We start from the raw sequence: 16,482 nt of genomic DNA, 5'->3' as shown, positions 1-16,482 counted from the left end.
ATTTTAACTGTATTCTACCTTGGAGATCTGAGAAATAGTCTGAGTCTGGATAGACTGTAAAATGATGATTATTTTTTGTCAATTATTTGTTGAACATAATAAGTGTACAACAAGTAATATTATATATCATAATAATATGTAACATTCTCTGTGTGAAAACAGGAAAAACGACTCTAGCAATTGTAATTTTGAATATTGATCTTGTCATGGCTCACATTTCCCTGGCTTGGAAGACCGATTTTGATTTTGTTAGAATATTACAAAAATTGCTGCCTAGAGTGCCTGGAAAGTTGACTGTTGCCAGTGAAACCTAAACAGCAAATATAGGTTTGCTGGTAAAGTTATTTAAAACCACCTGTGCCTCAGTAATCCAGATGCTTCTAATGAGCCATGAAATAATGCTGTTTCTGTTTAGATGCCAGCTCTGATTATCTTTGTCAGTAAGCTAAATGGCACCATGTTTTGCAACCTGTATTTTGACTCTGATTTTGTATTTACAGAGCACTCTATCTCTCCGACTTCTCTTAGTCATTTTGAGTTATACTTGTTATGCCAATCCCTTCAAAATAATTTCTTTCCAAATTTGGGAGTACTTAGATTTAAGCACACCTCTGTGAGTGAAGACAATGACAGCGTTTAAACAGCACTGTTTCTTCTATGTGAACTAGCACTAAGAATTTCCAGTGGCCTGAGCTCTTTTGTGGACCCTTTCACAGACAAAATAAGATTGATAGGTCAAAATGTTTTCAGTTTGAGGCTTATTTGCATCATAAATCTACTGCTCAACTGGCAAGCTGTCATCAGAGGATTCTCAGCTAGCCAACCATACGCTTTAGGACAGCAATGAGGTGGGCTTACCTGATTAGAGAACTTCATGGCATTCTGTTGTCCTTCATATCATTCTTGCTGTAACAAGAATTACAGAGCAAACAGTAAAGTCTTCTGCAATCTGAAAGTTGAATGAGAAGAGAAACCTTATTGTCTGTTTTAATCGTGAGTGATAAAACAGAATAGACACTTAGTTCAAAGAATACAAATAGCACAGATAGTTTCCTAGTTGGCCCAGTTCCCCAGTGCTTCTGCTCTAGCCATCATCTCTTATGTCTGGTAATGCCTTCTCAATGATTCTTTGACATACACAAGACCACTCCTACAAGAGCCAGGTGACAGAGCCTAGAGAAGAAAATATTCATACTTTCTCTGCATGCTGCCTACCTTCTCTGTCTCCCCATGTCCCCTTTTTCTGTGTGGTTTTTTTTTTTTTTTTTTGAGAGAGAGAGTCTCCCTCTGTTACCCAGGCTGGAGTGCAGTGGCTGGATCTTGGCTCACTGCAGCTTTCACCTCCCAAGTTCAAGCAATTCTCCTGACTCAGCCTCCCACATAGCTGGGACCGCAAATGTGCATCACCACACCTGGCTAATTTTTTTGTATTTTTAATAGAGACCAGGTTTCACCATGTTGGCCAGGCTGGTTTCGAACTCCTGGCCTCAAGTGATCCACCCGCCTCAGCCTCCCAAAGTAGTGGAATTACAGGCATGAGCCACTGGGCCCTGCCATTTTCTGTTAAGCAACTAGTTACTTAAAAACAAAAAACCTAGCATTAGGGTTCAGCCTGTCTGAAAAGCAATCGGGCAGTTTCTGAAGATGTTTAACACAGAGTTACCATATGACTTAGCAATTTCAGTTCTAGATACAGTATATACTGAGGAGAACTGAAACATGCATCCACACAAAACTTGTACCTGGGTGTTTCTAGCAGCATTATTTAATCCAAACAGTAGAGATGCCCAAATGTTCATCTGCTGATAAATGGATAAATTAAATGTGGTATATACATGCATTGGAATATTATTCTTCCATAAAAGGAAATGAAGTACTGATGCCTGCTACACCACTGATGAACCTTGAAAACATTATGCTTAGTGAAAAAAAAAAAAATGAAATGTAGTTAGAAGTACAGTTCCCCAGCTCACACACATGAGAATCTCTGAGCTAGATATACCCAAATAGCCACTGAAACATATTTAATAGATTCAAGATAATTAAATCTAGAGAATCAGTTAGAGTGGAAAGAGAATTACTGCAATCTTCCAAGGTAACCTTAAAATAAAGTGAGTTGTAGGATAATGTCACAAGGATAGGAATGCTCCTCACTGGGTTGTCAGTGAAAACTCCCTTGTGCCTTGTTGATCAACCGTTTAAAAATATGCATGGAGTCACTGTGGATCCTTTTGTAATTGGCTCATATCTTACATTTTGCTCTTCCTAGAACATGCCGTTTTCAGACTCTATTGTAGAAACACTGGGCACTGCTGCTAATGGACCCTCCTTTGACTTATGCTCAGGGAAGAGCTCCAGGTGAACACATTTTACTGATGGCTCAGGATGAGCTGTTATTAACCTTCAAATTTGTTGCTTCATTTTTGTTTCTTCCCTTGTTATCTTGTCCTTTCACTCCTCTTTTAATGTATTGTAAGGAGATAATTGAGAAAGCTGCTTTTTTTTCTCTTGTTTTGTGTTCTAAACCAAGAGATTACCTCGAAATAAATAGTAGATTATTATAAAATTCATTGCTATTTAGGAGCTAGAATGCACTCAGTTGTTGAACTGCAAAAAATATGATTTTTATTTCTTTATGAGGATTATTTTATGGTCGTTAGCCAAAAATCTAAGAGAGAATTGTACTTGAAGCAAAACTTCGATTAGTTATTTCCATTCTAGCAGTCTACTGGCATGGACGTTTCCAGCACACACAAGATACTGCACATACACATGACATGCTGTTCTTTTTACTTCAGCACATATGAGAGATGTCCTTCTCACAATGATCCATCATTAGGCAGTCCCACATTTAGATTCTCTTTCTTGACATTATGCCTATTCCTGCGAGTGACTAGGGAGAACCAAAAGGATCTGTCCTTTCTCCTCTGAGTTGAGATCCTTGGAATTTGCCTTATTTCCTTCATTTCTCTGGAGCCTTATGGCCACCTTTTTAAGGCCCTACCTCTTAATACTGTTGCGTGGCAATTAAATTTCAATGTGAGTTTTGGAGGGGACGTTTAAACCATAGCTTTTTTCTGTGTCGTGAGGAAACTGCAAGACATTATTTGGGTCTCGGATGATTAGAAGTGTGGAAATGGTCTGCAGTGACAGTAACAGAAGCAAGAAAGGTCTGTTGACTATTTTTCTTTTGTCTGTCTGTCTGTCTGTCTGTCTATCTATCCATCCGTCCATCCAATAAAGATAGGGTCTCACTCTGTTACCCAGGCTGGTGGGCAGTGGTGCAATCATGGTTCACTGCAACCTTGTACTCTTGGACTCAAGCTATCTTCGTGCCTTGGCCTCTCAAGTACCTGGAACTACAGTTGCTCCTCACCAGGCTGGGCTCATTTTTTAATTTTGTGTAGCGATAGGGTCTCGTTACATTGCCCAGGCTGGTCTCTAACTCCTGGCCTCAAGTCATCTTCCCATCTTGGCCTCCCACAGCACTGGAATTAAGGGCATGAGCCATCGCACCTGGCTGATTTTCTTTTTCTCCTTTTGAAGGAGAAACAGAATAGATGGATTTCTATCAGTGTTTCTGGGATGACAGGTGAACTCTCCACAGTTCTTTTCTTGAAGGTTGCAAACCCCCCTTTTTTTTCATTCCTGCCTTCATGTTTTTGACACCCAGGGAGCTCTCACCAACAGTTTGAAGGTGAAGATGGGATAAGTAGCATCATAGTCACTACTAGTCAGGAGAGACAGAAAAACGCAGAGCTCTAGTTCTTGGTACTGGGACTGTATTAGAGAGGAGAGTATTTCTAGCTTCAGTTGGACCACCCAAACCTTGCATACATGATCATTATATTTATATATATAGGACATAACCTATATATTGTTTCTCTTAAGCTTCACCTACATTTATAATGAGGCTTTTTGTGTTTTGGCTGGAATAACAAACTGCTTTATTTAATGTTGATTCCATGGAAAACATTTTGTGTGTCAAACTCCATCACAATATCAGTGTTCAGTGGTCCCTGTTTTAAACGTTTCCTGCACTACTATTATCTGCGTCCTTTTATTCAACCTGCAAATTCCTTGGAAACATAAAATGATATTAAGCACATTGTAGGATATATAGTTGAAAAAATTGTTCTTGGAGAAACAGACTGAAGTTTGAATAATGAACCTACTCTATGTGTGACCTTGAGCAAGACACTTCATGCCCCTTAATCCCCTGCCATGAGCCTCCATTTTTTCATTTCGATGGTAGATAATAATATGACAGGAATATTATTAGGATGAAGCGAGTATTTTTATGTAAAGGATTCAGCATAGTGCCAGTTTCTTAGTAGATGTTTGATAAATCAGAATTGCCCCTTGCCCTTCTTTTGTCTTTTTTCTACATATCCAGGATAATACTTGGCACCTGTCTTAACCTAAAGTACAACACGAGAGCTACACAAGAATAAAATATAATTGAACACAATATTGGCAAGACATTTACTTGTCTTATGATGAGAATAATGAATTTATTTCTATTTGTGAGATTATCTTTTATAAATAATACTGTAATCAATATACTTTTTCAGCCCTTTCTTGAAACATGGATTTCTCACTGAGCAAACTTTATGTAAAAACATAATTACTATTTGCTCCTAGTTGGTTTGTAGGTAGAATTCACTTGTTCTAAAAAAGAGATTCTTTCTCATATTTTGTTTGTGCATATGTTCATTCAACAAATATACTGAGTGCTTATTCCCTGGTAGAAACTGTCTTAGGCACAAATAATACAATTATGAACAACATAGTATTGTTGTTATTAATAATAATGACACACTACCTAAGAGTTGAATGCAAAAGGTAATTCTTTGCTTGAAGGGGCTTGTTGCCTGGATTTTCTTCCTGTGTCCAGCAGCAACTCGCTCTTGGGTAACACAGTACCATCACTAATCCTGATTTACTTGACTTTGCTGTGATAGTAAATCATTTGAGGGTAAGGATAAGTATTTTACCTTTGTGTCTTCTTGATGTAGCAACAAACCCCAAGGTCACATACTTGTAACAAGGTTACCCTTCTGACAAGTTTAGTGGTGGTGGTAGGAGCAGCAACAGCATTAAGCCATAATGATCACATGTGCTTTAAGAATAAGCACTTGCTAAGAAATGTAATCTAAAAGAACCCCTCTGGCAGGGTGACAGCTGTGAATTCAGGGAACTCTTGAACCATTCAGCTGGCTCTTAGAGCCAATTAAAGACCCCATTTATTGATGCAGTCAGGAATTCCATATTTATTATACTGTATACTATTTCATAATCCTTAGAAAGTAGTTATGAAGCAGAATATTTGCTATAAAAGAATTCACCTTCACTGTGGTTCTTTTCTACGTGGAAAGGCCAATTTAAAAATCAGGACACGTTAAAAAGGTCAGATGGGGCATGCGACTTCCTGTGGCTCAAAAAGTCATGATCAATTTTATGCTATTTTCACTTGAGCACTTGGTAAAAGATGGTTATAATTTCAACATCTATACATTTAATATTCATTATTTTTAATTGAAAAATAAAGAGTAGGGCTGGGCACTCCCTACTACTTTGGGAGGCCAAGGTGGGAGGATCGCTTGAGTTTAGGAGTTCAAGACCATCCTGGGCAACATGTTGAGACCCTGTTTCTACAAAAAATAAAAGATGAACCAGGTATGTTGGTATGCACCTGTAGTCTCAGCTACTCAGGAACTTGAGGTGGGAGGAACCCTGTGATCACACCACTGCACTCCAGCCTGGGCATCAGAGCGAGACCCCATCTCTCTCTCTCTCTCTCTCTCTTTTTTTTTCCTTTCTTTTTGAGACAGAGTCTGACTGTGTTGGTCATTCTGGAGTGCAGTGGCGTGATCTTGGCCCACTGCAACCTCTGCCTCCCGGGCTCAAGCAATTCTCCTGCCTCAGCCTCCCGAGTAGCTGGGATTACAGGCATGCACTACCACGCCTGGTTAATTTTTGTATTTTTAGTAGAGACAGGTTTTCACCATGTTGGCCAGTCTGGTCTCGAACTCCTCACCTCAGGTAATCTGCCCACCTCAGCCTCCCAAAGTGCTGGAATTACAGGTGTGAGCCACCGCACCCAGCCTGACCTCATCGCTTTAAAAAAAAAAAAAAAAAAAAAGAGTAGGGGGAACAATGGCTAACACTATCTAATGTTTTTATAAATTAAAAAAAAAATGGAAAAATTAAGACTAGAGAAAGCGTTTTTTCTTTCTGTCCTGCTAAGTGTTCCCAGCAAATTTCTAAATCTTTTGCTACAGTAATATTTCCACAAAAATAAGGCAAGCATGTTTCACACATTTGTTGTAAAGTTGGTCTCATTAATGATATTGACTAGTATTGTGTTGCCTAAAGTAACAAGAACAACATTTTTTGAATTTGGACTTTCTTTCTCCCTAGTTTGTGAAATCAGATCCTTCAGTGTTTGGTAATTCTAATGGAAAAGGAAAAGAACATTGGCGATGTACTCGGCACAGAACATTGTACTGAATGCCCTCATCTACGTTACTTTCCTTAAACATCACAAGTCTTTGAAAGAGTTTATTGCAATCCTTATTTTATAAATGGGAAGGCTGAGACTCAGAGAATTTAAATAATTTTATCACACTTATGCTAATAATGAATAGTGGTCTGATGTTTGACACAAGATCATTTTGATTCTTCCCTCTGTTCCATAGTTATTTCGGTGAGAATCCTGTTACCATTTCTTTCTGAGGCTTTAGTTTCTGTTTGTGTTTTATTAATATGACAATATTTATTACAAACCACATTAAACTCTAGTTGGGTAGAATCAAGGAATAAATAAATGTGGAATCTTATTACTTAAAAGCAAATGAATTCTAAAAGAAGGGACCAGCCTGTGAACACTAAGATGTTGTCATTCCAGCAGTTATCAGGTGGCCTCGGTGCCTGTTGCCATCTGTCTGGGACAGCGTGTCAAATCATCGTCCTCATTGTTAAAAATAGGAAATAATCTGGGGCCTTTCTTCTCCTTTTGCGTAGTATATTCCACTTGTAATACTATTGTCGGGTTCCCTTGCATTCCAGCCATCCATCATCATTCAACATTTTCTATGGTACCTGTCACTTGGCTTCTCACAGCTGCAATTAGACCATAAATATAATGAAGGGAAGGAGTGCTCTGACCTGTCCAGTGCTCTAACCAGGATTGAACAACATGTTCCTTAAGAAGGCTCCTGGCCAGACATGGTGGCCTACACCTGTAATCCCAGCACTTTGGGAGACTGAGGCAAGAGGATCACTTGAGGTCAGGAGTTCGAGACTAGCCTGGCCAACATGGTGAAGCCCCGTCTCTACTGAAAATACAAAAATTAGCCAGGCATGGTGGTGCGTGCCTGTAATACCAGCTGCTCAGGAGGCTGAGGCAGGAGAATCACTTGAACCTGGGAGGTGGAGGTTGCAGTAAACCGAGATCTCACCAGTGTACATCAGCCAGGGGGACACAGCGAGACTCCATCTCAAAAAAAAAAAGGTTCCTGACAGTAGGTCCAGGTTATTTGATCATGAGAAGATGAGAAGGCACGTGAGGAAAAGTGAGTTTTGTTTTTCACTAAGAATACTGAAATGCTAAAGTAGATTTCAGGGGGTCAGGACTCAGACCTTAGGATTTTTGGCCATGACCTTTACTTTTGTTTCTGACAGCTTTATTTTCAAGAAAATTTTCATTGGGTTGGCTCTGTTTATTGGTAATGTAGTAAGAAACATTTGACTTCTCATCTTCAAGAGGAAATCATGACAAGTGCAGTATAGATGGCATTTGGTAATGGAACTGGAAGAGTATATGAGGTTCCTGTAGGTGGAAATTTGGTTAGGGCTTGGGGTAGGGAGGAGAGTCTCTTTTTACATATTTCTCTCTGAACTTTACTTTTTATTTAGCTTAACTGCACTATGTGAATCAGTAATCATCTTTTTGTAGCTAGCAGGGGTTTAGAACTAATGAAAGTATTATTTAGTTTCTAACCTCATACTCTGTCATTGTGCCTATATTTTCACAGCCATATCTTCCTCTCACTGACATTTCTAGTGACTCTGATGCTTTATTTTTGGTATTGTAGCTTATCTTTTGTTATCTTTGTTCTCTGTAATATGGTCATCAACAAATGTTTATTAAGCACACTTACTCCCTATACAGCTTTGATGATACAGTGAGATTTGCTTACCTTTATTAGTTTTTGACAGTTGCTTACATTTATTCAGGTTTTGACAGTTTACATTTATTAAGCTTTCACACATACTGTCTCATCTAATTGCTATAACATTTTAGCAAGTTAGGTCTTTTTTCCTTTCATTCAGCAAATGTATTCTTGTTTAATCACTTTCCAGGAAGTTACACTCCAGGTGGGAAAAAGTGACATAAGGAAGAAAACACATAGTAACAGAAGTGACTTGTGTTAAGGTTCTTATGGGTTATTTTATACATAGTCACTGTTAATGGAATTGTGGACTTTGAGAGAGGGGCATTTGTCAGTTTGGGAATAGATGTGGGACCCAAAGAAATGGTGCGAGGGGAGAGAGACTTCCAGATGGTAGCGCAGTGTGGCTAAGGCATAGAAGTACACATGCATACAGCGCATTTACCATACGTGCAGGTTTTCATTTGAATGAAGCCGGGTTAGTCAGGTCTGAATTTAATTATTGAGTGCCTAATATCGTAGCACTTCAGAATATGTATAAACTGTTGGAAATCATCTAGTCTATCTCATATAGGTTATCAAAAGACATGTTCATATTGGGTCGATTATTACATTATTTTTATGTAGACTTATTTACCTGTTCCTGAAGTGTAGAGTATATCCCGGTTTCTTCTATACACATCTCCTTCGTGAATGAATTCTGACTAGATTTTATAATCTTAAAAGGAAATATGTTGTTAAAGAAGTTATACTTATTCTATCATTTTTATAACTATACCATGTGACCTTTCAAGGAGGATTTTATTAGAAGTATAGTGTTTTTTTTAGTCTTCATGCTTTCCTTAACTCAGCAAAATTTAGCAGCACGTTCATATCTCTGATGCAAACCTTGTACAAGATTGATTTTTTTTAATGAGAAAAAACAGTCCACGATTTTTAATTAAGGGTTGACTATGCCATTGTATTTTTGGTTATTCTTAAGAAAAAGTATGCTCTGATTAGTTGGTAGAAACAACTGATCCAAATGTCTAGACTCTGATGCCTCTGGGAAGTCCTGATGATCCAGGGTATGGATTTCTGAAGCTTCACATGTTTTTATCAGTCAATTTCCAAGATGCCTAGAGACCATTCAGATAGATAATAAATCAAGGGAGATTTAGCTGTGTTTGGTAACATGCAAAGAACTATACTCAGAAAGAAAATGTTTAATTTAGAAGAAGGAAACCAAATGTTGTAATTGTAGATTGCTAGGGCTTTGAGGAAGCCCACTAAAGAGTACCCATCTTTCCTGCCAGAGTTTTGAAACTATTGAGAAATAAGTAAGGTAGATAGTAAGTGAAATGTCACTTTTATATTGATTTAAGCCAGATTGCAGGATGTAACCCAGTTTGAGAATCAAACAAAGCTTGCTAACTGAACATCACAATTAAACAGATTTACTCACCCATTTAGAAAAGATGTTGGCCCACTTCAGGCGTTCTCTGACAAAGCAGGGCCTTTATAGCTAAACTTACACCAGACACCACTTAACTGTCTTCAGGCACTCTAGTTTCTAAAGTGGAATATGGGAGTTGCTAAGCCATACATGCCCAGCCTTTTCTTCTCAATTTTTATCAGTCAGAGGCATTATATCACTGTCCCTGGAGTGGGTAAAAGGTGGAAAGAGGTCAGAGATTACATTAGGTGAACTTCATTATAGTGGCAAGAAACACAAGTAGGGGGAGAGCATTTTTCCCAACATCCAAAGTGATACATCTTTTCACATTCTAAATTCTCTGAAATGAGGATGTATCTGAAATCAGTGGCATCTTAATGGCTGCCTACTGGAAACCAGTCACGGTGAATTGTCACCGGTGCAGTGTGTGTGAGCCTGCGTTACTGCTTGCACCATGACCCTTCAGTGTTTCCGTTAATGAAGCAATTAAGGACCATTTGAGGAAAGAGTATGAGTCCTGGTCGGGATAGGAAAGCCTTCTGTTTAAACCTTCTGATAGCATCAAGAAAGCATCAACTTTAAACTTTGCAGGATGGATATCTGCAGTGTGGAATAAAATATAGGATGCAGCATGAAGCACTCTTTTATGAAACACACGCTCTTGGTGACAGTGGATGACAATGTTTAGAAAACAAGGACATTGAAAACTCTGAGTCAGAGTGATTCGAAAGAGCTAGGCTTCAAATATTACTTAGTGTTAAGAATACCTTAACAAACTTATTTTTCTTATATTTCCTTATTGAATGTGCCTGAGAGGTTTATGGTAACCATTTGTTTATGTAAAAAGCCAAAGGAGCTATTCAATAAGGAAAAGGAAACATTCCAAGAAAGCATTATATAGTTTAAATAGCGGGACTTTTTTTTATTCTTGGTGATATGTAAAATAATAGTGTGTCTTATAATCATTGGGGTCTCAGATTTGATAAACTGTGGTAAGTTAGGCTTATATGAATCTCTGCTCCAATCTTTACAATGTGCAGCAACTTAGAATGGCAGGCACTTCATCCTTTCTCTGAAAGCTTTATGTCCCATACTGTCCAAGATGGACCCTGGTCATTAGAGATCAAAATTTTCACCTTAACGGAATTGTAGCCTTGCACTGTTCCTTTAAATGTAGCATTTGTTCTTACTGTGATTCCATGTTCTTACTCAGAGTAAAAATGCTGGGTGTTTGTTTGTTTGTTTGTTTGTTTTGAGATGCAGTCTCGCTCTGTCGCCCAGGCTTTAGTGCAGTGGTGCAATCTTGGTTCACTGCAACCTCCGCCTCCCGGGTTCCAGCAATTCTCCTGCCTCAACCTCCCGAGTAGCTGGGACTACAGGCACATGTGACCACGCCTGGCTATTTTTAAAAAATTTTTAATAGAGACAGGGTTTCATCATATTGGCCAGGCTGATCTCGAACTCCTGGCCTCAAGTGCTCAACCCTCCTCAGCCTCCCAAACTGGTGGGACCACAGCTGTGAGCCACCTTGCCCGGCCAGAGTGAAAATTCTAATCTATTGTTTATTCAAGTGAGGAAGACTGGATGAAGTCGTTCAAAATAATTTTGTACATACCGAAGGTTATTGCTTGCAAAGATGGTCCTAATTATGACAGTATAGGACTCATCTAGATATCCTTGGTTTGTTTATTTATAAACATTTCAATGAGCTAAGTCTCTTTTTTTTCTTTCTTCTGAAAGGGGGTCCTGATGACAACTTAATTGAAGGTGGAGGAACAAAATTTGTCTGCAAACCTGGAGCCAGAAACATTACCGTCATATTCCACCCATTACTAAGGTAAGTCAAGTGCTATGATGTACTTCCTGAAGATCAATATTTTCATTATTTGTGCTGCTCTACTGAATGCCAGTTGTTGCGTCAGCATTGAAACAAGTCATAAAAGAAATTTGTTCTATTTTTAGGGCCTCACTATCAAAGTTAGTCAGTTTAACAGATAATCTCAGTCCCACTGAGTAGCTACTTATTTTCAGGAGTAAATACTTTTATTTGATTTTCTTTCTTTCACACTCTCTATCTCTGTCCCTCTCCCGCCCTCTTCCCTTCCCTCCTTCCCTCCCTGTCTCTTTCTTTTCTGTCTCAGGAGTTGGCAAACTATGGCTTACTGGAGAAATCTGCCCTGCACATGTATTTTTAAATACATTTTTATTGACACACAGACATGCTCATTTGTTTACATATTGTCCATAGCTGCTTTTGTGCTACAAGTGCAGACTTTTAATTGCAACAGAACTCATATGGCCCACAAAGCCTGAAATACTTACTCTCTGGCCCTTTACAGGAAAAAATTGCCAACACATAATCTGTCCTAATCATTTACACTAATGTCTGAGATATCCTTTGAGAACTGGCAGGTCTCTGAAGAAATATGATTTATAAAAAAATGAAAGACATACACATCAAGTGTATGTTTTTATATGTTGAAAGATAACGTGATGTGGCCAGAGTGAAATCTATTCTAATGCTCAGTTCATTAGGATACATGATTATAGGAAAGTAAGAATCCACAGTGCCTCCATTAAAGAAAAAAATCTAAACCCTGAACACTTTTAAAAAGGTACTTTTTGAGAGTGGAAAAAAGAGGCAATTGTTGAGTAGATAAAAAGTTTCAGTTTATGATAGGAAAGTTATAGAGATCTGTTACATAACCATGTGCACATAGTTGACACTACTGTATGGTACCTTTAAAAAAGGTTGATGGTAAATTTAATGTTATGTATTTTTTTAACCACAATTTTTTAAATGCATCTTTTGGGATCCAGATATCTAATATAATATCAATTGTATGTTTTCTCTGTAAAGAACCAGAGTATATATCTGTGGCATTTTCATATAATAGACCAGAAACTCCTGAATTTACTAAATGTTAGGTACTTCAGAATATCACCTTACCTTTCTCAGATCACTTCTGTAATATGTGAGGCATTTGGAATAGCAGTTAAACAAATGCTGTTGAACTGGCCAGAGATAATATTATGAATATTTTCTCCAAGCATGAACAGTTTATTACTATAATTGTCCTACCTTCTCATTAACCGAGACTTACTAAATTGATACCATTAGAACTAATTACATTCTAATCTCTTATATGGGTAACCAGTGTTCTAAATTGTACTGGATTAGTTTCCTCAATTGATTTTAAATACAAAAACATAAATATGTAAATTAAATATCGAAAACTTGACTTTCACACAATAAAAAGTTTTTAAAGAAATTTTATTGACTTTAAGAAGTCTGTTTTAGCAGAGATTTGTAGCAAGTAAATCCATTTAAGAAGCATGGGATTAAGAAAACTAAGACTATTAAGAGATTAAGAAAATTAAAACTATTTCTCTGTAGGTTTAGTTGATAAGTACTTTATGTGTATAAGTAAATTATACAGAATTTATAGATTAAATAACATTGATTATGTATATCAGTTGACTTTGGTAATTAGTTTAGTTTTCACTGTCTTCCTCAATTATAATTGATTTCTACTTAGTTAATGTTGCTAATTGTTAGAGATTGGAAAATACCTTAATCATGGTAGGCATCTTCTAACCTAGATTTAGTGCCATAATTTACTGCTAAGTTACACTGTAGTTTGGATAAGTGGAACTCTTGTGCTTACATTTATTCCCAAGTAGAAAAGAAATCCTTTAGAAGCCATTAACAGTGTTGTCAGTAACCACTTCTCAAGAAATTTTTCCTCTGTTTTTTTTTTTCTTTTTAAATGTGAAGTTAGAAGAATGAAATATATATATACACACACATATATGTAAATATATATGTTAGTACTTATTTTACACTTAATAAAATGCATTTTTTTGGTAGAAGATTCTGGTGAAACTTAATGTATTACAGTTCTTGACAGTTACTTGTTAAGTCTTTATAAATGCTGCTTTGCTAGATAGCTGTTTCAAGGCTTGGTAGTACTCCCAGTGGTTTTACTCACTTGATTTCTACTTTCATTCGGAGATTAAAACTGAAAAAAGTTTGTTGCCTGATATAGTTTATCATTCATTCTTTCTCTCTGTATCTCTTAATGGAAATTCCAAAAATATTGTGTGGTCTGAAAGGTAAGTTCATTCTTCGATGAACAGATGACTGTGATAGAGTTTAAATTAGCCCTTGGCCCAAAATTGCAACCTTGTCGAAAACTCCTGATTGACTTGTGGAACTTGAAATGATTAAGATCTTTTAGTGGTTTTTTACTTTTTTTATTTGAGTTTTTACACTTCAGCATTTCCTGAGTGTTGGATTTATTATTTCTTCTAAAATTTAGAAGTTTCATTTTTGTAATTAAATGAACCAGTGTGCATTATCATACCTGTGTATTTTATTAGTACTATTATAATTTTAAAATTTTCTTTTATATTCAACAAATATTTATGAATACTTATGATGCATATTTTCCTATCTCCAAGTTAGATGTGGTCTCTTGTTCAGACATAGTTGCTCTTATTTTTATGAGATTATGTAAACAAAAATTGTGTAGATACGTTTTCTGTTCTTTAAAATGGTCATTGCTTTTATTCTATGCTAGTTTAAGTGAACATGAGTTAGCATTCTGTTATTTGAAAGATAGTGTAGCAAAATGGGAGAGGCAGTGTAGAAGAATGAAAGGTGGAAAAAATGAACAGGATTGCAAATTTCAAATGGAAAACATGACAAGTGATCTTGGTTCAGGTCTAGGCTTCTTCACTTCAGTTTTACGCAGTGCTTGTTATTAGACTCAGATTATGCCACGTCCTGGGGAAAGAAAAAAATAAGGTCATATCCTTACCTGCAAGCTCCTCTCTTTGTAGCCGCATGGGTTGCAAAAAACAAAGAAGCCTGAAAACACCACATATTGGTGAGGACATGGATCAGTGGGATGTCTTATACCTTGTGGGAGGATGTAAATTGGTTCAGCCTCTCTCAACCGGTTTGACATTATTGAGAAATCACATTTCCCGTTACCCAGCAGTTCCCTATCCTAATGCTCTTGAATGTGTTTCTGCTTGTTATCAACTGACTCATATTATTTTTCCATGCCAATTTGCCAAACTCTTTTTCTAATTGATTACAATAATTATTCTTTATTTATAACTTAGCTCATATTAAAAATAAGTTTGGCTGGGCACGGTGGCTCACACCTGTAATCCCAGCACCTCGGGAGGCTGAGACGAGTGGATCACCTGAGGTCAGGAGTTTGAGACCAGCCTGGACAACATGGTGAAAACCCATCTCTACTAAAAATACAAAAATTAGCCAGGCGTGGTGGCATGTGCCTGTAATCTCAGCTACTTGGGAGGCTGAGGCAGGAGAATCACTTGAACCCAGGAGGCGGAGGTTGCAGTGAGCTGAGATTGCGCCACTGCACTCCAGCCTGGGTAACAAGAGTGAAATTCCATCTCAAAAATAAAATGAAGTAAGTTCTAGAGGAACTTATCACAAGTTGACTTTTATCAAAAGTCAGGACCTATTTAAACATTATATCTTTTTTTTTCTTACATGGTCTCTTGGCAAACTCACATTTGTTTTCAGTGTGTAGGTCCCTTTCAAGTGTGTAGGTCCTTCACTTTCCTTTGCTACTTTTTCCCTATGTCTGGTGTCATTGGTACTGTGTCTTCCTGAAACTTTGCATATGACTATTCTATACACTTCATTTATTAAAATCATTCATTTCATAGTTTTATTCTAGCAGTGCATTCTTTGCAGATTGGAGGGTTTCTATGTTGACAATTCCAACCACCCTTCTAAGAATACCACAGCACAATTTCCCGTTATGCTGGTTTGTATATTCTCAGCAGTTGCTTTTACTCTCCTTTCATAAAATTATTATACTGGGTCCTCAATTCTGGTAATCTTGCTAACTTATTTTTATACTGTTCTCATAGCTACTGCAGTTCTATCACTAGGAAATCTCACAGGATGTGAGAGTCAAATATACTGACTTCTAATTTGTTCATTGCCCATTAACTCTGCTTGTCCCTTTACTTGCTTATTTAATGCTTTCCTTATTGTTTTCTCTTTACAGTCAAGCATGTCTCTTAGAGAGTAAATTTCTAGAAAGAAATGGGGTATAGTATATTATCTTACTTGCTTTACTCTTAGCCTACCAAGACATTGTCTGTAATTAAACCTTTAATGAATGTTTTTAATGATAGGTCTTTTTTTTTTTTTTTTTTTTTTTTTTTTAACTCATTCTGTTGTCCAGGCTAGAGTGCAATGGTGTGATCTCGGCTCACTGCAACCTCTGCCTCCTGGGTTCAAGCAATCCTTGTGCCTCAGCCTTCCAAATAGCTGGGATTACAGGGATGTGCCACCATGCCCGGCTAATGTATTTTAGTAGATATGGGGTTTTGCCATGTTGGCCAGGCTGGTCTCAACCTCCTGACAGGTGATCCGCCCACCTCGGCCTCCCAAAATGCTGAGATTACAGGTGTGAGCCACTGTGCCCAGCCAATAACAGGTCATCTAATCAGTATTTCTGCCTGTGGGTCTAAATGAACAAAACCATAGTAAAACAACGGTTTCTAGCCATGCCCAGATAGATTCTGAAATACTTTCCCTAAAATGTAGAAAAAAAGATGCCTTTTTTTCTTCCATTGACATGTTTCCTGTCTTTCAGCTTTCTCTAGAAGGCTTTAAGACAAATGAATGAGTTCATTCTTATAAATGGAATTTATGTTATGGGCCTTGATTTTGGGAAACAGAAGGAAGATATGTTAATGTTGGAATTTGAGTGACATTATTTCTCTTCTTTTGTGTAGTTCTGATGTGCATTTAGGTTTCTTTCCAAAAATAATTATTTTTGAGTAATTACATCATGGTAATTATTAACCATG

At 37.4% G+C, this 16,482-nt stretch overlaps 1 protein-coding gene across 7 annotated transcripts in view; it reads left to right on the top strand.

Moving 5' to 3' along the window:
• Positions 1 to 16,482, top strand: part of EXOC4 (exocyst complex component 4) — an 818,008-nt gene that overhangs the window by 369,202 nt on the left and 432,324 nt on the right. For all 7 annotated transcript variants that reach the window (XM_017957173.2, XM_021935349.2, XM_017957174.2 and 4 more), the window contains one exon: positions 11,353 to 11,449. In XM_017957173.2, the coding sequence (XP_017812662.2) occupies positions 11,353 to 11,449 (97 nt within the window). The remainder of the gene's footprint in view (positions 1 to 11,352; positions 11,450 to 16,482) is intronic.

Source organism: Papio anubis, chromosome 4 (assembly GCF_008728515.1).
Source record: "Papio anubis isolate 15944 chromosome 4, Panubis1.0, whole genome shotgun sequence".
In the NCBI taxonomy this organism is placed as follows: Eukaryota; Metazoa; Chordata; class Mammalia; order Primates; family Cercopithecidae; genus Papio; species Papio anubis.
This window is presented reverse-complemented; position numbering and strand designations above follow the sequence as displayed.